This window comes from Phyllostomus hastatus, unplaced genomic scaffold (genome assembly GCF_019186645.2).
Source record: "Phyllostomus hastatus isolate PE091 unplaced genomic scaffold, TTU_PhHast_1.1 phas_contig_29, whole genome shotgun sequence".
Lineage (NCBI taxonomy): Eukaryota > Metazoa > Chordata > Mammalia > Chiroptera > Phyllostomidae > Phyllostomus > Phyllostomus hastatus.
Window position 1 is genome coordinate 43,558,825 of NW_025333835.1, and position 19,145 is coordinate 43,577,969.

Consider the following 19,145-nt stretch of genomic DNA (forward strand, 5'->3'; position numbering starts at 1 on the left):
ACTAACACGTAGATAATGGTCTTTATTGGATAAACTCGGTAGGTAAGATCTTCCCCTGCCCCAATTTACCCCTCCCTAAAAAATGGGAACAAAGAAGCCAACCCCTGTCACTGCCGGCTTCCTCTTTAGGAGCGCTGGGCGAGCCCCCCCAGACCTCGGGCCGGGCCAGGCCACCCAGGGCCGCCGGGGTGGGCCCAGCGCTCGGAGTGGCCTGCAGCGAGGACCCGGCTGGCAAACAGATCAAACAGATGCCGGTCCTCCCCTTTTAGTAAATGGAAGCGCATTCGTGTCTGTAAAGCTTCCTCTACTTAAAGCATTTCGTAAGATTTCGCAGAAAATAAATTAGCAATTTTAGTTATTAAAAAGCCAGAGTGAATCTGATCATGTAATCCAAACCTGCATTGTGTGAATGAAGAAACAGACACCCAGAACTTAAGTGGCTTAGCTAACCCTGTACCTCGTGGGAACTTGCGAAGGTCAGACACCAGTCTCTACACGTGTCCAGGACAGACACGGGTGGATCACGGCACAACCTGACGCGAACCAAACAACTAACAAGAGAACTCAAAGGACAAACACCGCCTCTTTGAACCGGCTCCTCTGCGGGTGCTCTGGCGCTGCCCCCCGGGCGCAGGCTCATGGCAGCCCAATGTCCAGGCTGTGACCGGTCCACCTCCTTGGCGCTGTGTCTCCAGGGGCTCGGTCCACAGACTTCTCTAAGACCCAGGACCCACAAACCCTCCAGCTTCTCATGGGGATGACCTGTCTGCCCTGCCAAGTCCTGGCCCAGATGCCCATGTCCCTCAGGGCCACTTAAGGACAGAGGCACGAGGCCAGGATCCGGCATGTTTCTATCCCGTCTTCTGAATGTGTTACTCCAACACCAACGGTGCCCAAAAACACATTCACCTAACACTTTTCTCATGGTGCCCCACCTGTCTTTATAAATATTTCTAAGCACTACATTCTGTTCTTTCCCTGCCCCCCCACTCTTCCACTAACATCATTCTTGTTCCAGGAAATGGCATCCAAGCAGAGAGGAACATCTCCTGCTCGGAGTCTGAAGAAACGTCCTCCTCAGGAAGAACCTAAACTCATACGGATCCCTCCTGTAACACGCGCCCCTCTTACCACACAAACAGCAGCCCTAAAAACACTCGGCTGCATACTATTTCTCTTCACTAGGCGGCTTACGGTAATTACATTTTGAAATGACGAAGAGTTTTTATTCAGTAAGTAGTTACTGAATGAATACTATATCCCGGGCCAACTCTAGTTGCTAAATCTCTTATTAAATTAATAGATATGTACAAAGAATTCTCCCATCTCACCAATGCCCCAGACCATACTATGAAATGGGTGCTCTCTCTGTTCCCTACCTATGCATCCATCATTTTCTTAAATAAAAGCTTTACCACGGCTGATAGGGCACAGTGGACTGAGTGCTGGCTTGCAAACCAAAAGGTCGCTGGTTCAGTTCTCAGTCAGCCACGTCCCCAGTGGTGGGTGTGCGAGAAGCAACCGCACACTGATGTTTCTCTCCCACTTTCTCCCTCCCTTCCCCTCTCTCTAAAAATATATAAATAAAATCTTTTAAAAATAAACTTTAGTAATTATTGCTTGCACTGTTAATAGGAAAGAATGATAAATAAGTTCAACATGTTTCGTGGGAAACTGCTACACTATGCTCACAGACAGGCTCTTAATGTGGGTATTAAACGGAAATGTTGCCAGTAAGCAAGTCTTCCCTGAGCTGTCATTATGTTCTAACCCAGGAGGAGCTGGAGGGAAAACCCGTCAAGGTAACGAGCGAGGACGAGCAGCTGGGACCAGCAGCAGAGCGAGCAGACAAGAGCTCCCCGACTCTGCTGGCAGGCTATGACGGCGTCTCAGCCTGCACGGGGCGCAGCCAATCCAAACCTCGTTCTCAGGGACCGAGAAAGGAAAACGTCTTTGGGTACTTTACTTCCCTCTTGAGTTACACCCGAACACCTGATCGCGTGATATACACTGACCCTCGAACATTCCCCCAACTCTCGTCTCTTTATCCAAACACCTCCGGCCCTCCAACCTCTGCTCTCTGGTTTGTTGCTTTGTTTCCTTCACCACCTTCTTCTTCTTTTTTTTTTAAGAACTAAGCAAGTAGGAGGATGCACTAAGAATAAAATGGCGAAATATTCCAAGTAAAACATCTTAAAGGAAACACCAACTCAGTATACACACAAATGCCTACTTACACACACAGGACCAGCAGAAGTAACGCCACTGAGTGTGGCTGGTGGGGGACGCGAGTGTCTCACAGGAGATGGACAGCAAGTTGAACATCCCACCCACAATGTCACGTGGTGTGCTTGAGTGTGATAGTGTTATGTCAGTTACATGCTTATGATCTTGCAGTGAAAGATTTTTATGTAATGGGAGAGGGGCGTTACTTGTGCCGGACCCCGTAAGCTACTTAAAGGCTCACGTTCCCACGTCAGTAAGCCCTCCGAGAACCTCCTCTGTGCTACGGAAGGCTTACTGCCACAGTTCTCCTCTATCCCTAACGACAACAGCACGCCCGGATGTCCAAGCTTTAAATTGGAAAAACCCACGCGGACAGCGAGAAGGAACGCGGCCGCGGCGCGGGCGCCTACCGTCCCTGCGCTCGTGCCGCCGGTCGTGCGCCTGCGAGGCGCGCTCGTGCTCGTGCCGCCCCTTCTCGCGCAGGGGCGAGCGCGGCCGCGGGGGGCTCTGCTTCCTCGGCGGGGACGACAGGCCGTGGGAGGAGGGGTACGGCGAGGCGGACCGTCGCAGCGGCGGCGTCAGGGTCCTCTGGTAGGACGGCGAGGGGGTCCTCTTCCGACGCGGGGAGAGCGAGTGCCTCTGGACGGAGGACCCGGAGCGCGAGGAGGACGAGTGGTGCCGGGAGGACACGGGCGAGCGGTGCGGGCCCGAGGGGGAGGCCGACCTGCGGGGCAAAGGGCACGGTGAGGAGCACGCCAGGGGGCGCCTTTCCCCGACAAAGCCCGGTGTGAAGGCCAGAGCTGGAAGGGCGAGTGATTCCGCCCGCGGCACCCGCGGCTGCGCTGTAATTCACCCCCGAAGTGGAAAGATGCAGAGTATCTCACTGAGCACTCGGCTCCCTTTTTACAGCTCCAGCTCCTTTAATCCTCACCTCAACCCGCGGGGCGGGGCCACGCACACGTCACAGCCGGGAAGCAGAGGCTGGGGACAGCAGGAACTTACTCGGGCCTCACCCCGAGCAACGGGCAGAGCCAGGAGACGGGTGCCTGTGAAGTCAAGGCTCCTGCTCGTTCCCTCCCGCCACAACTCAAGAAGACAGAGGCCGAGAGAACTTCTCTAAAGACTCTGCTTTTCCCTTGAGGAAACATCACTCTCATGAAAAAAGGTAAAAACAAATTTTAAAAAACGAACAAGGACAAAACATCCCCGTCAAATCCGTGAGCACTTCCCAGACCCCGTGCCCGAGGAAGGTCAGTCGACGCCCTGCCCCGTGTCCGGGGCAGCACTGTGCACTGGCGGTCACTGTCCGGACGTGCGGACGCAGAGGCCGCCCACAGTCCGCCGGCAGGGAAACGGGGGAACAAACTCGGTCAAGGCGTTGACGGCCAAGTACCACTCGGCCCTCAGAAGGGGGGCAGTCCTGTCCCACACCTCAGCTCGGATGAGCCCCGAGGACAGCACGCTAAGTGAAACAACCCAGTCACGGAAAGACAAAAGGGCTCCATTCACATGAAGTATCTGGCCGGCCACATTCTGGTTACCAGGGGCCGAGGAGCTGGGCGCCAGGGGACAGGGAGCTGTTTCCTGGGTCTCGGGTTTCGGATTCGCAAGACGGAGAAGGTCTGGAGACGTGTTTCGTGGCAATGCAAATGCACTTAACTCCACCGACTGAACTACACTCTGAAAAATGAAGACTGGGAATTTCGTTCTTTTAACCACAGTAAAAAACTTTAAGTTGATGTTTATTGAATTACCCATAATTCAATACGGGAACTATTAAGTATACATACCAAACTTAGTAACACTAAAAAAAAAAATCTATCTCAATAATGCCTAGAAGCTTCCGTACAAGTACTTCGGATCCCACAAAAGCGAGACTGTGAGAACACGGAACCCCCCTTCCTCACCTGGGCTTGTCTCGTTTTTCTCTTTGTCTTTCAAAGTCCCGACCTCTGTCCTTGCCATCTCTCGGTTTTTCTTCTGTCCTGTCTTTCACTTTATACTTTTCTTTGTACTTCTTCCCCAGAGCGATATCATCCTGTATAGGAGGGGGCGGGCTGGGAGTTCGAGGCCCTTTTTTCTTGCCCTGGTTGCTCTTCGAACTCCTGCGGGTAACACAAAGCTATCGTTAGAGGCCTGAAGACTTTCAGAAGGTCTCATAGATTTTTTTTTTCCCATTTGAACAAAGCACATTTAAAAAAATGGCAGCATTCCTTTCAAAAACTTGCGTATTAGTAATCGGTATCTAGACAACAGAGACACGAGCGAAGAAGTAATTTACTTAATAAAAACTGAGAATGTGGAGAGCTGGAGCCGACGACACCGGCTGACTCCAGGCCCACCACACCTCACACGTCAACGTGACGCCCACCCACCGTCAGGCTGCGTCTCACAGCAACCTCAGAGGAGACCGCCAGCTCCCGGGGCATGGGGGGCAGTTCTAACTGGTTTGTAATCGCCTCTGCGTCCTCAATAGTATGGTCACCATACAAGACTACGACCGAAGAGTTTGTTTACCTGACTGTCACCTCCGGTGACTCACGGGCACTGGCTGCAACACTCCACTGATTTCTAAATGACATTCTAACCCTTACTTGTGGTTTAACATGTCTTCAAACAGTTCACTGTATGACCCAGAACTGAAGCTAAGAAACGACAGAGCTACAGAAATGGAACAGGCAACTCAGTGTTTTCTTCGTACCTAAAATATACTATTTTCCATATCCTTCTCCTTCTATTCTCAAATTAGTAGTCAGCAACATTGTAGAATACAGGACATAGCGCAGTTATATCCACGTAGGTAATTATTCATGCTAAATATTCACCGAAAGGTAAGTGCGCTACTAATACAGCAGTAAGAGAGAACTACGTGAAAAAGAACAGGATGAAACTAACCCTTCATCCGAAGAGTCACCAAAACTTTCTATGGAGAGTTTCAATTTCAGACTTTAGGAACAGAATAAGAAAATGAACAAAGGAGTATCTCTGGTACACTGTTTTGGGGAAGAAAGTATGGCAGTATGAAGACACATACAAAAGAATCATAAAAGCCAAATTCAAGAGGGAAAAAACAGGAAATGTATCTGTTATGTTTCATTTCTTAAAAAACAAAAATCTCTGAAGCACATGTAGATGTGAGACTTTTTATTGTTCATTATTTCCTTTTGAAGTGAAACATTTCCGTCTTTTTAAAAGAAAAAAACCTTACATCCAACCCTGAAAGCACGAGAAGTACCCTCTGCAATCTACTAACTCTTCCGAGCGCCACTTCAGAGAGAGCCGTTCCTTCCCGGCCCCGCCTGCCAGCCCACTGACCTCTGCTGCTCCAGCAGGGGAGAGGACACCACGGCCGTCTTCTTGTCCTTCTTGCTCGACGAGGACGATGACTTGGGGCTTGATTTCCGCTTCGGAGATTTGCTAGACTTCCTCAGAGAAGGTGACGGAGATAACTTTGATCTAACCACTTCTGGTGAGACCTTGCAAAAAAAATCAGTAGGTCAGTTCAGGAACTTCTCTCGGGGCTGTAACATGCAGGCAACGAAGCACACGTCTTTAAATCACACCAAAACTTAGACAAACTGTTACGTGTTATTACAGCAACAATAACGCACTGGCGGCAGTCTGACTTCTGAACCCGCGCTTTCTGCCCTAAATGACACTAACACCAATAAACCAAACTAAAGTTAGGAAATTTCAAAGTCTCCTAAAAAAAAATCACAAATTATATTCCAATAAATTCTCTCCCTCTAGAAATGACTCGAGTATGCTAGAAGTAGCGTGGGCCCAAACAACAGGTGCACACATAACCCAACCCCACTTCCCATTAGCTGGCCGCCCCAGGCAACAGAACCTCAGCTCTGTTCGCCTGCTCGGCAGGAATGAGGTCCCCTATTTATCCAACAGATCAAATGAGTAACACAGAGGAAGTGACTGATACGCAGCAAGCTGCCCAATAAATATCAGTGTCCTAACGCAGCTGAAGATGTAGCACGTAGGTGGTGAGTTCTGATAAATACCCATGTTGATGTCAGTTGACTAACATATTTCAATAAATAGCACACCTCCTTTTTAATAATAATTTCTTCTCTCTTCTCCATGTTTTCTTGTTCCAGCTTCATTAATTCCCTCTGTATCTTCTGACGCTTCATTTCCAATGACAGCTCATGAACGTAATCATAATTAATATCTCCATTGTCAGAATCTTTAAAATAAAAACCCCATTACTTGTCAGAGGCTATAATAATTATCTACATCAAAAACTAGAGCATCTCTTCAACTTTTATATCAATTAAAATGATAGAGCCTTTTATTAGATTAACATACTTCTACAAGACAAAAGAAATATGTACTGTTTCTACATAGGATTCAAATCAATATGGATGCTTTATGAAAAGCCAAATATTTGTAAGGTTCCTAGGTTTTCTGGGAGTCATTCTGGGTAGTCGCGGGTTGAGTTCTGGTTGGGAAATGGGATTTTTAAAAGATCAAAGTACAACACTCGGAAACAGATTCTCAGCCCTGAGGACACCAAAGGCCCACGATGCCCCACAGCTGTCCGTGTCAATCAAGAGAAAGCATGAGCAGCCACGTGGATGCTCTGCGAGTGGAACCGCGGCAGAGGACACCGACCCACCTTTCCAAGAGCTGAGTGAAGAAAAGGCTCTCGTACTGAAATCACGTTAGAGTTTTTAGGGGACTGTCTAGAATGAAGCGTCGGCGACCAACAGGCAGGGCAGGGAGGCGCGAGCGGGAGGCAGCAGACCCGAAGAGCGGCACGGGGACGGACGGAGGGGGTGCAGGGGGAGGACTTCACCACCACAGAGGCTCTCGGACGCGTCACGCGGCAGAAAGGCCATGGAAGACGGAGGCGACAAGAGCGTGTCCATTTACTTGGCAGAGGGGAAGTTACCAGGGGCCCTGGGGAGCAGGCTTAGGGCAGACGTGGGTCAGAAGGCTGAACACGTGAGGGGGAAACGGAGCCAGTCGGGCACGGGACTCTCTCAGAGTTTAGCTGCGAGCTGGGACAAGCCGGGTGATGGGTGAAAGTAACACGGGAAGAGCAACATGTCAAGATGGATGTATAATAAGGAAAGAAGATCGCAGAGGAAGAAGGAAATCAGATGCAGAACACAGGGGACTACACCCTCACACAGCTGAAGGGCGACCTCTCTGAGAGCAAAACGGAAACGAACACATCTGGGCGTGGATAAAAACCAGTGTGTAGGTATGCAGGGGCAGGAAGCCGGGGCCGCTCGCAGATGAAGAGTTCCGTCGCCTCTGAGTGGCGAACAGCAAGCAGCACGGATGGAGGGATCAGAGACCTGAGAGGTTCTCCATTAGCTACTGTGACAATATGGAGAAAACTGACTGAGGCTTTTACGAACCTTATAAATTTTCAGCAATAAGCATGCGTGATTGTAATAGAAATAGGTTGTTATTTTTAAAGATAGGAGGTTTCTAACAAATTTCAGATTTTTTTAATCCAAAAATAATTAAAATGACAAGAATGCTGAGTAGGTTAAGGGTTGGCCCTTTACTATTTAGGGAAGTTAACTACCCAATCTTGACAGCTAAGGTTTGTAATATTTCGCTCCAACACACTAACTAGTCCGTCAACCACAGTGGAGCACAGCCGCACTCACAACCATCCTGTAAGAGGCGTGAGGCTGGTTTACGACCCAGTGAACCACTCAGGGGTAGGTGCTCTACTTGTTCTCAGAGGCCCCTCTCCATCAGATAACGCCGTCTGAGGGGGGAGTGAGTTTCCCTAAACGGCACTGATGTTCGAATGACTGGAGAGGCATTTAGGGCACAATTCAAGTACTAGTCCCCGTAAGTCTTCAGAGATGGTTCTTAAGTACAGGAGCAACTACTTGGGACTTGCAGGCTCGTGGCTGTTACAAGTAACCAACTCATCAATGGCAGCTCCAAAGCAGCCACAGAAAAACCTGCAGCCCAATGCATATGGCTGTATTCCCATAAAGCTTTGTCTGTAAAGCGAGGTGCTGGCAGACCTACCCACAAGCTACAATTTTGTTCCCCTGATCATACTGCTGAGTAGTTGCTTACGTTCTTAAACTCTTTAGTTATGTCATATATAAGCAGCCCAGCAAAGCTGCTGAATTAATGAGGTAATTACACGAACTGTATTAAAGTGCCCAGCGCACCCCACACATCCCACAAGTGCATCCCCCGTCTCTGTATCTGGCAGTGTGCGTCCACAGTGCTCACCTTCAGAAGGCCACAGAAGCGAGGAGGAAAGAACACTCATGGTGTGGAAAATAAATGCTTATTTGTTAAGACAATGACTCAAAGACGATTTTGCTAATTTTTCATAAACAAATTCCAAGTCTCAATTATCATTGGATTTGAATCTCTTTTGAATGACGAAGTCAACAATTCCCTGGAAATAATTTTCCCAGATCTTTAAAAATTTTAAATCTTTTAATATTGTGAAAAAAATACAAATATAAATTTAGATTGAATTTTTAAACTCTGACATTGAGGAAAAGAAGATTTACAAATGTACTAAAATTCTAAAGGACGGTGAGGCTACACACAGTCGAAGTGTGTGTAGTTGAAGTGAAGCTGAAGGAAGCAAAGTTGAAGGAAGGAAAAAGGATGAAGAACTTGGACGGTGTTTTCTGCCTTTGCTCTGTTACTGTGGGCCACCTGCTGCCTCGCACCTCAACAAGGCAGAGAAACAAGACAATAAGATGATTCTAAACAAACAGGCAGATCCCAGTTGGAAAGCGCTCGAAGCCCACAAAAAGTCTGCAACGTGACTAGTCAATACACTGACTACAAACACAGAGCCTGTTGAAACTCACCGTCTCTGTTGGTTTCCCATTCCACATTTTCCTCTTCACTCTCTGGAGTTCTCTCCTTGGTAATTTTTATGTCTTCCTTTTCCCTATGTCTCCCCCTTGAAGACTCTTTCTAAAAAGCACATACATATATGTGAGTTACTATATGTTTTTTAATTGTATGAGATCATTATTTCTAACCTCACTCATTTTGTTTCATTAAAGAATCAGTTCTGTACATAATCACGGATCTACTGAGCACAGGAAGTGACCAGTGTTGGTGCAGCACCACAATAAAAAGACACGCTGCGTCTATTTCACTCAAGAACAAAGAGGCAGTAAGTGTAAGGAGTAGTAAGATTTTAAAATATACATTGCAAATCTAATACTTTAATAAGCACTTGATAGTATACTATGTATAGTCACATACAAAGTATACTATGCGAAAATCACAGGGTAAAAGACTCTTTAAAACGGGTAAAATGCACACAGATCTGTGTCTTTAACAAATTACTAGGAAGGGACACACCCATCACAGTGACCGCTGATCTAAGACTTGTCACACACTGTAACATCACAGCCTCTTCCTGCACACCTAAAGATGAACCCAAACCCCCTTAGCAATCTTACAAATGCTTTTAAAAAAGAGGCTTTCCCTATTTTGAAACCAAGTGACCAACTGATGAATGAACAAAATGTGAGGTATCAATACAATGCACTATTATCTGGCAAAAGCAAGGACTGAAATACGGACAAGCCCTGTACTCTTCCAAGACCCCCGAAAACACTGCGCGGCGCACCGCGCGGAGCGGAGGAAGCGGGGTACGAAAGCCACGGCCGCCCGAGCGCACTGAGGCAGCCGGTCTCAGACAGGCGGGGGGGTCTCAGACAGGCGGGGCGCCGGGCGGGCGAGCGGCCGGCCGCGGCCTAGGGCTCCGGTCCCCGGGAGTGGGGAGTGGGGGCTGGGGGCGGCTGCCCCAGGGTGTGGGGCGCCTCTGGAGGGGATGCAGTGTCCCAAAGCTGACTGTGGCGGTGGTCGCCTGACCGTGAACACACGAGAAACCACCCAAGTGTGTACTTTACACAGGCGAACTGTACTGGATGTGACTCGTATCTCGATAAATCTGCTAGGATAAATTCCTCGGGGGAAAAAGCCCCGGGAAAGACTCCCACCCCTGACAAACCCCCGTCTTCTTGTCTTCGATAAACCGCACCCCGGACCGCGTTTCCCTTCGGGCGCCCCCGCCAGGAAGGCCGGCGCGAAGTGCCGCTGTCCCAGGAGCCCTCCTCCACCCGCGGCGTCCACTTCAGTCCTGTCCCCGCCGGGCGTGCTTTCGGGGGGGTCTCGTCTACAAGTGCCCGACCCCAGGCCGCTCCGACCGACCGTCCAGGCAGCGGCAGGGAGGACTGGCCGGCTGAGCCCCGGGGACCCGGGACGGCGTCCGCACGCCCCGACAAGTGCGGCCCGAGCCCCACCAGCCAGTGACCTCCCTCCACCCTGACCTCCGCCGGAAGGGCAGCAACCGGAGCACAAGAGTCTGGCCAGACGGCTTTCTCCCGTGCAATCACACTGTCCACACGGAACACCACTCTGCAACTTCACACGTCCCCCCCCATACACACACTCGCCGCTCGGGGTGTATTTTAAACGGTCACAAACGCCAGGGCACTACTGGCCCGTCAGTGCACGGCGGGCGCCCGCCCCTACCCACCCTGACCGGGGAGGACGACTCCTCCGCGCCGCGCTTCGGCGGCTCGGCGTCCACGTCCTGGCGCTTGTTCTTCATTCTCTCCCTGAGATCCCCCGTCGGTCTTTCTGGGGACCTTTAAAACAAAAACAAAACAAAACAAAACCCGAAACAAAACAGCCAAATCTGTATTTACGTATCCTTTTACAAGACTATATTTGCAGAAGCCTGGCTGGTGTGGCTCAGTGGTTGAGTGCCAGTCTGTGAACCAAAGGGTCACAGGTTCGATTCCCAGTCAGGGCACATGCCTGGGTTTCGGGCCACGTCCCCAGTTGGGGGCCACATGAGAGGCGACCACATGTTGTCTCCCTCTCTTTCTCCCTCCTTTCCCCTCTGTCTAAAAATAAATAAATAAAATCTTTAAAATTTTTTTGCATCGGTTAATAATAAATTTTGAAGATGAATTAAAGCATGTATTAAAAATGTATAATAACATAAAACATTAAAATTACTGAAATAGTTCCCCAGGCATATCTTTATACAGGTAACTAAATTTATGAAGACTAATTTCCTATCAGTAACAGAGAAGATAAATGATAATCAAAATACGAGTGAGACTGTATTCGGCATCACCAGTATCACAAGTAAACTAAAATATACAACATTTAAGTGAATAGAAAGTTAATGTTAAGGGTTTGAATTTTAAATTCTATTAAACTTCAAAACCTATACACACACAAAAATTTATTCAATTAAAAAAAACCTCCAAATGCTAATTTCAATTTTTAAACTATTCCTGTAGCCAAAGCAATTGATCAACACACCCAATTTTAGAATTAGGTGAATTATTCTTTATCAATCAAATCTGAGCTCTTTTTCTGACAATCTTTACACATGACCCATCTTCAAACACCACAACAAAATCATCATGAGGAAACCAAAAAGAAAATAAAAGATCTTTGTTAGGAAAGATTAATTTAGGATTGCCTTTATTAAAGACAAAATGGTGTTCTAAATAGGTAGTACATTTATTCTCATGTAAATACATTAATACATTGTGATAAGGAATTAGAAAATGCATTTTAACCTTCAGAGCTTGCAATAGCTTATGTTTTGTCATTAAGATTTAAATGTAAAACCTCTGAAAAGCTAAAATTACATCCTATTTAAATTTTAATAAAATTCTGTCTTAAGCAGCATTTTAATACATAATTGGGGAGGGGGAAAGTAAGCCACACATATATTATAAAAAAGATCTATTGTCAAAACAAGCAAATATTGACCAAATAAGCTAATTTTAAAGCCAACAGTGTATTAATGCGGAGATTAACAACTGAAAGGATCTTGGTGCTCTTTGACTACATATCAATAGGACTACCACCACAATAGAAAATCTGACCAAGTACGTGGCTGTATTTCCCATTTTACTAGATAAAGTACAGAGGCCATCTTCTCATTGCACATGAACAATTCCAAGTTCTCAATTTACCTTCTGTAGCTGCTGCTATAACCTTTGCCCCGGGGTGAAAGGCCATGCACAAACCGACACGTGTTTCCATAGAGGCAGTTGCCAGTCTTCAACCAGTTACGGCACTGCGTCTAAGAGACAGACAGCACCGTGTAAGCTTTGTGTTTATTCATACTTACTTCTGGACAACAGATGCCAGTGGAACAAAATTAAAACAAATGCTATGAACATTCCAGCTAACCTGAGATATACATTCTTCCCCAAATAATTTTAAAAAACTGGGGCAAAACAAAACAAAAAACCCCCATAACCCTACCCTCCTCCCAGATCCTGCTCCCGACCACCACTGCCACACCTACCAGCCCAGTTCCAGGACACGCGTGGGGACTCAGGGGCAGGGCTGCAAAGGCACCCGTGGCCGACAGCGGGGGCCACTCACCTCGGCCGCGCTCCCCGTGCTGGGCCCGAGCCTCTCGAACACGCTGGGCCGTCGGGACGTGCTTTCAGAAATGGTCTTCGTATTTTCCACTGTGACCTTCCTTCTAATTTTTGACATTTTGTACTACTTTAGCCAAGAAAGAAAGAGGCAAAACTGTAAAATTCTTCAATTTGAAATAACTGAGCCCATAACTTAGCAGATAAAACTGAAGAAAGCACTGCAAAACTACAAGGGATTTTCTTTTTCACGATAAAAAATAAAAAATAGGAGAGGTCACAGGTAAACAGAAGTTATCCTCTAAGACACCTTTATCGTCAATTTACAACTTCAGGGTCTGCTGGCTAGAATTTTACCTCTTCTGCAGAGTAAATGAGTGAGATTTGACTCACACAACTAAGCAGTCACAGCACATTCAACCTCGGAAAACACACCATAAAACAGTTAGTTTTATAAAATAGTTCCTTGTGCAGGACATGTCAAGACTCAGTAACTATCTTTTAAGGAAAAGTTGTACTATCATTCTCCATCAATTGGTTAACTGGGAAATAAAGCATGTCAAAAACGGGAAAATAAAATCAGGCGAGAATTTCACTGATAGAAGAAGTTATATGTTATATAATTTAAGTGACATTAGTTATGTTCTAAAAATCAGCTTGGGAGCAAAATGAAGACTATTTAAATAGTTTTTTTGTCTTATAGTAGTCCAGAAGAACAGTAATCAAGGATATTTATTTTCCAGTAACACACAAAAAAAGACACTCAGTGAGAATAGGACGACTTTCTTTCGAAACAGAACAAGCTGTGTAGACGGTGAAGGGGCTTCCACCGTCCACCACGCACTGACATGACAGCCTAAGGCACTAAAAGTAATAAACCGGCTATTCCACCGCTGCTGGTAACAAGGAAGACAAATCCTGAACATATTTCACAGAAGTAAATAAAATATTAAAACTGAAATGGTAATAAAACACTATCCAAATATGTCATCAGGTAATTCACCCGAAAATGAAAATATCAGGAAAAGTTATGTATCTTTTTTTGGACTGTAAGACGCCCCCCCCCCAAATTTGAGAGGAATAATGGTTGTTAATGCTGCTGAGTTCTGTTTACATTTACATTGGTGAAATATTATGTTATTTATGTTATTAAATATTTTAGCACATTTTTTGCTTCAAATTTTTTTTCCTATTTTCTGCCTCTAAAACCTAGGTGCATCTTATGGTCCAAAAATACGGTGTATGATATATGTTAAAAAAAATGCTAAATTCTAGACCAAAAATAACCTAAAGAGTACACTACCATAGGAACTGCACAAGAGGAAAAACAAAAAACAAAACAACGAACAGTATTATACTTTATACAATCTAAGTATTAGTTGAAATCTTATTAGTAGTCAAAAGTAGTTAATGTAAGAATTCTTCTATGTGGTATAAAACTGGTCTCTATGAAGTTCACAAATGTTCTTTTAATGTGTTTCAAGGTAAAGGTACATCACTTGAAAAATTATTAAATCACAGTAATACCAAATCAAAACTAAAAAAAAAATTTTTTTAACAATGTTTGTTTCAGTGAAATACTTCTTTTCAGGTCACATTTTAAAAGGACCCAAAGAATAAGGACACTATTTGACAAATGAACCAAGAGGAAAATGTGCAGTGACACAATATGGTACGTTTAAATTGAAAAAACAATACATTCTTTAATGTAAAATATAATCATTATTTTAATAGCAATGACTTGTTAGTGATTCAAAGTTAGAAAATTACTTTACACTTCAAAATTTTTAAAAAATGTGTAGAGTGTAACATAAATGAAGAATTTGCTGCAACATAAAGTATCAACCGTTCTCCAAGCTTTTCTTGGGCTCACTCCCAGCCCAAATGTGATTTCACAGAGGAAAAGTTGGTAAAATTTCACGTCTACTTGATTTGCTGAGCATAAAGAACTAAGAGCCAGTATACATGGATATGGGAAAGCTGCAGAAAATGCAGAGCTTTGATGAACTGAAAAAACCATGACTTTACAATTTATAACAGAATTGGTAAGCAAAAACAAATTTCTAACGTTTCATTGTGTCACTATATTAACATGTAGGCTACACTGTAATGCCCATTCGCTAATTTTAAAAACGTGTTAATAAATGTAAAACAGAGTGAGTTTTAGTAACCAGCTGTGACTGGTTATCTGGGACCCGGCGAACAGACGCACCACCTCCCCACGTTGCCTCCAAGACTCACCCTAGTCTGACGCTTCTTCTCTCCGCCCTCAACGGAGATGGGTGCTCTGTCCTCAAACCGCCTACTCCCGGGGTGCCCTCACTGCTCCCAGCACGCCCTCCTCTCCTCCTCCCGACAAGCCAACGGCAGGGTTTCCCACAGCCGGGGCCTCCAGGCACCCACGCTGGCTTCCCGCTCTGACACCTGTTGCTTGGATCAGCACTCCCCACCCCCCCTCACACCTGGGGCTGGAAAGGGCAGTCACCCGGCTCCCCTCCAATCCCACATCCCTGGCATCAGCTCTGAGGACTTCAAAGGGTCTGGGCTGCCATGGCAAAGACCCCCGGTGAGGACTGAGGATTCCATGCTGCCCCTCTCCTTGCATTCCTGCCACTAAAACTGGCTCCTCACAGAGAGGAAGTTGCTTTTACAAGTGACAGACATAAGGAACTGCTCAAGATTCACCGACACGCTGCTTATCCCAGGAATTTTACTTCTGGCTACCATGCACTCTACCACCTTAAGAAAGAACAGCAACGGAATAGAGTGGTATTATTCTCTTTTCTTCCGAGTCCCACAGTGTCAGACCTTGCCCTAAAATGGCAGTGAGTTTGAGTACCAGGTCCGGATTACAGGAAGGTCCTAGACTTCAAAAAAAAAAGAGAAAGAGAGAAAGAGAGAGAGAGAGAGAGGGGAATTCTTCTGATCATCTGTCTATCTAGGAACCTCCATCAGTACCCAACAATAACAACTTACCTAATTATTATTATTGAAACATTAATGATTTTGCATAGAAAAAATGCTTTATGCTTGCAAAGAATACAAGATACAAAACTTTCAGTTCTGTTTGTCTAAATAGATACATGTAATCTAAAATATACTAAGAAAACATTTACTCATATACAGAAATGAATTAACTTAAAACGATGTTACCAACTAATGTGACCTAATTAAAATGTTCAACCTAAAATTTTGGGCCCACAAAGCAAGATAAATATCACAACAGAATAAAAGGCAAATGCAACTGGGTTGGGGGACTTTTTCAGCTTCTATCTAAACAGTCTTCAATAAAAAGTAAATGCTTCAGAGTACGTGGGAGAAGCTTAAAAATTATAAAATGAAATAAAAATGCGAACATTAAAGACTCCCCTAGCTCAGAGACTTGGAAGGCTCTCTCTCCAGTTTTGATTTCAAGGTCTGCTTTGGTCTTCGGCTGCCATCACACTTCCCATCATCACGTCTCTCCCCATCCCAGCATTACAGCCCTCGTGAGAGTCTCCGGAGTACTTTCCTAGCTCACCTCTCCGTTTTCGGGGCAAATACGGGTTAATAAAGACCAGGCACTATTATATTTTTCAATTGAAAAGAAAAGCAGGGGACAAAGTTGGCATCATTAAGACACAACAAAAGAGGGTCTTTAGAGATGGACACCGTCTGCCCCTGCCCCCAAACTTATAAATATCACGATGTCTGTAACTCACACTATAAACAGGGCTGAGAAAAAAAAATATATAAAGGGGCCTCTTTTTAAACAATTACTTCTGAAGCCTAATGACCGAAATCTTGTCAGTAAAACAGGTATCAGTCCTAGGATGCTCACGTCCATCCTTAACTACGTTCTTTTGAGGTCCCACCTTCCAGTAACCCAAATGCAGGCACGACCCGATGAGCAGCAGCGTGACATCAGTAAACTGACAAATGACCAAGCAACCGACACTACATACATGTACTAAGTGGGAGCGGAATCAATCCCTACCCACTGCAGTTCTAAAATAAAAGGGGCTATGTTAAAAATGTCCATTCCTATTTATTTTTTATATTTTTGACAGAAAAAAAGATAAGTTTATTTGCTGCATAATCTGGGAGAATTTTTTAAAAAGAACTTTCTAAAACAATCTTGCAGATTCCTTAGATGTAGTAGATAAACTAAAACAATTCCAAACTGAATTGTGAACAGAACTGACATCACCAACCTGACTACAAAGGTATGAGCAAGGCAACACTGTAGCACTGTAATTTGCTGAGAAGAGCGCAGAGGAAAATTCCATGCTGACAACTACTGTAAAGCAAAGTAGACGGAACGGCAACTACCCTCTCCCCACCAAAAAAGAATAACAGACACTTTATGTATCAGTATCTGTTATTGTTTCAACTGCTACTAAATATCTGCTGAGACAGCTCCAACTCTGTATGACAAGGAGAGTGGGGAATGGAGGAGACGAACAGGCACTGAGAACCAACTCTTCAAATAACTATGTCACGAAATTTTGCTTTCCACATGTAAAAGCCAATACATATGATAATACAAATTAACACTGGTAACCTGTACACAAATTAAAACATCTACTTATTGGATTTTAGTTTTAATTTACAGATACAGAAATTGAGTTAATTTGCATACCTTAAATATGCAATCAATGTTCATTTCGAATCATCAATAATTAGGAAGCTAGTAAAAGGCATGTAGTTTGATAAAACTGGATTCTATCAGATCCAGTCTTAGGTTAACCTTGCAACTGCTTTTACTGACACGAATTGCTATATTCCTGCATCAACATTCTCAGCTTCTTGTTGAAATTGTCATGTAACAATCTAAATTATTTCACTAAGAAATTGTAAATTACTTGAAGATCTACAGATTATTTTCACAAAACTCTCCAAAATACTTTCGCTTAGTTCCTAAAGCCAGTACTTTCAAATATTACAGAACTAGACTCTGCTGACCACGCAGGGATTGTAGCGCATAAGCGCATTTGTATTCACTGCGTGTGTTCTGGACTTGGAACACTTGAGGTGTGAAGATCTTTTCCAAACTTTTAAAATTATGTCTTCAAAAACAAACAAACAAAAACCCTGAAGAGACTGCACATGCCCATCATTTTCATAGTAGTTCAAATTATCTGAAAATCTCGCAAAATAACCTAACAGCTTAACACTACTAGTGATCCGCAGTCAAGATTCTACCAGTAACACTCAACTAATATCGACTCTGAACAATTGTCTAGCTGCATAAATCATTCGCCATACATCAGATCGTGCCAAGCAGCACCTTCCCGGTTTCTGATACATAGTTGCCAGAACTATCTACCCAGGGAACGGGAAGACGGTCAAGTAGCACTCCTCAGCTCCGAGGGCCTGAGTCGTTAAGCTACCACTGCCAGGAAATAGGTAAGACAAAAGACAACCCAAAGGAAGATACAATATTTCCCCTAATAGGCCTCCAATGTGTAAAGAGGGAATTTTACACCTAAAACCACATTCCCGAAGCCTTTCGTTGCGTGCAAACGCCAATCCCACGCAAGGGTCCCCAAGCGCACCTCCAGCGGTCATGATTCCTTCAGAATCCACCCCGTCCCCTTAGACGACCTCGCCAGAAACAGAATGAGGGCGAGAAACGAGCCCCGAGCACAGGGAGCTGCTGCAGAGTTTTAAGGGTGGGATGCCCAAGGGGCTCAAAATCCCGGCGGGTCCCGGGCGGGGCAGAAGCCCAACTCCGGGCCCCCCCCACACACACACACACACCCCCAGCAATCCCCGCCCCACGTCACGCAATTCAAGCGTACCTCCTCCCCGAACTCCCTTCGCAAGCACAGTCCCGAGCTGTCACCGCCGCCACCGCTCCGAGGAGCGGGGGAGACGCCTCTCAGTCCCCGGGCTTGGCCTCGGGAGGGCGACGGCACGGACAAGGAGGTGCGCGTGCGGCTCCCCGGAACCGGCCCTCGGCTGGCGAGGGGCCCCGGCGGCGGGTGAGCAGCGGAACTCGCCAGCCGCTTCGCCAGGGTCAGGCGAGACTGGGACGTGGACAGAAAAACAACAAGGAGAGGATAGGGGTAAGACAAAGCCACGAAAACACTGGCCACCGCTGGGAAGGATGTCCTCTAAAAGCCGCCGGAAGTCGAGGGCTAGCTCGGGTCCTATGTGCCCCTCGGCCGCTTCCGGCCTCCAAATTAGTCGTCACACGCAGGCCCCGCCCCCTCGCGGACACGCCCTCCACTCGCACCGCCCCGGGGCGCGGTCGGAATCAACTCCTTTTTATGAGAGGTCGCCTCGGAGGAACCCCGGGGTCAGGAGCTTCTGAAGTTCCCAATTGAAAGTGCATTTAAGAGGAAGAGTTTGGGGTTTTTTTATTACATAATGCCTTAAATAAATGGCTGTTATAAGTGCGGTAAATGCCACATTTGTGGTTGAGAGTAAGTTCATTCGTTCGCTCAACAAAGTTTCATGAACACTGGGCTGGAGCGGCGGCAGACGACTGTCCTGTTTTTGACACCCTTCCAATTTCTGGGCCATTGTCTGTGCCTG

At 45.9% G+C, this 19,145-nt stretch overlaps 1 protein-coding gene across 7 annotated transcripts in view; it reads right to left on the reverse strand.

Moving 5' to 3' along the window:
- Positions 1 to 19,033, reverse strand: part of ZC3H13 (zinc finger CCCH-type containing 13) — a 39,500-nt gene extending 20,467 nt beyond the window's left edge. For 6 of the 7 annotated variants that reach the window (XM_045838989.1, XM_045838988.1, XM_045838987.1 and 3 more), the window contains exons 1-9: positions 18,407 to 19,033; positions 12,628 to 12,753; positions 12,210 to 12,319; positions 10,745 to 10,856; positions 9,057 to 9,165; positions 6,288 to 6,427; positions 5,542 to 5,702; positions 4,134 to 4,331; positions 2,637 to 2,950 (exon numbers count right to left, since the gene is read on the reverse strand). In XM_045838989.1, coding sequence (XP_045694945.1) covers positions 2,637 to 2,950; positions 4,134 to 4,331; positions 5,542 to 5,702; positions 6,288 to 6,427; positions 9,057 to 9,165; positions 10,745 to 10,856; positions 12,210 to 12,319; positions 12,628 to 12,744 — 1,261 coding nt within the window. In that variant the 5' untranslated portion in view covers positions 12,745 to 12,753; positions 18,407 to 19,033. The remainder of the gene's footprint in view (positions 1 to 2,636; positions 2,951 to 4,133; positions 4,332 to 5,541; positions 5,703 to 6,287; positions 6,428 to 9,056; positions 9,166 to 10,744; positions 10,857 to 12,209; positions 12,320 to 12,627; positions 12,754 to 18,406) is intronic. The other variant, XM_045838983.1, reaches the window with a different exon arrangement.
- Positions 19,034 to 19,145: the final 112 nt, after the last annotated feature.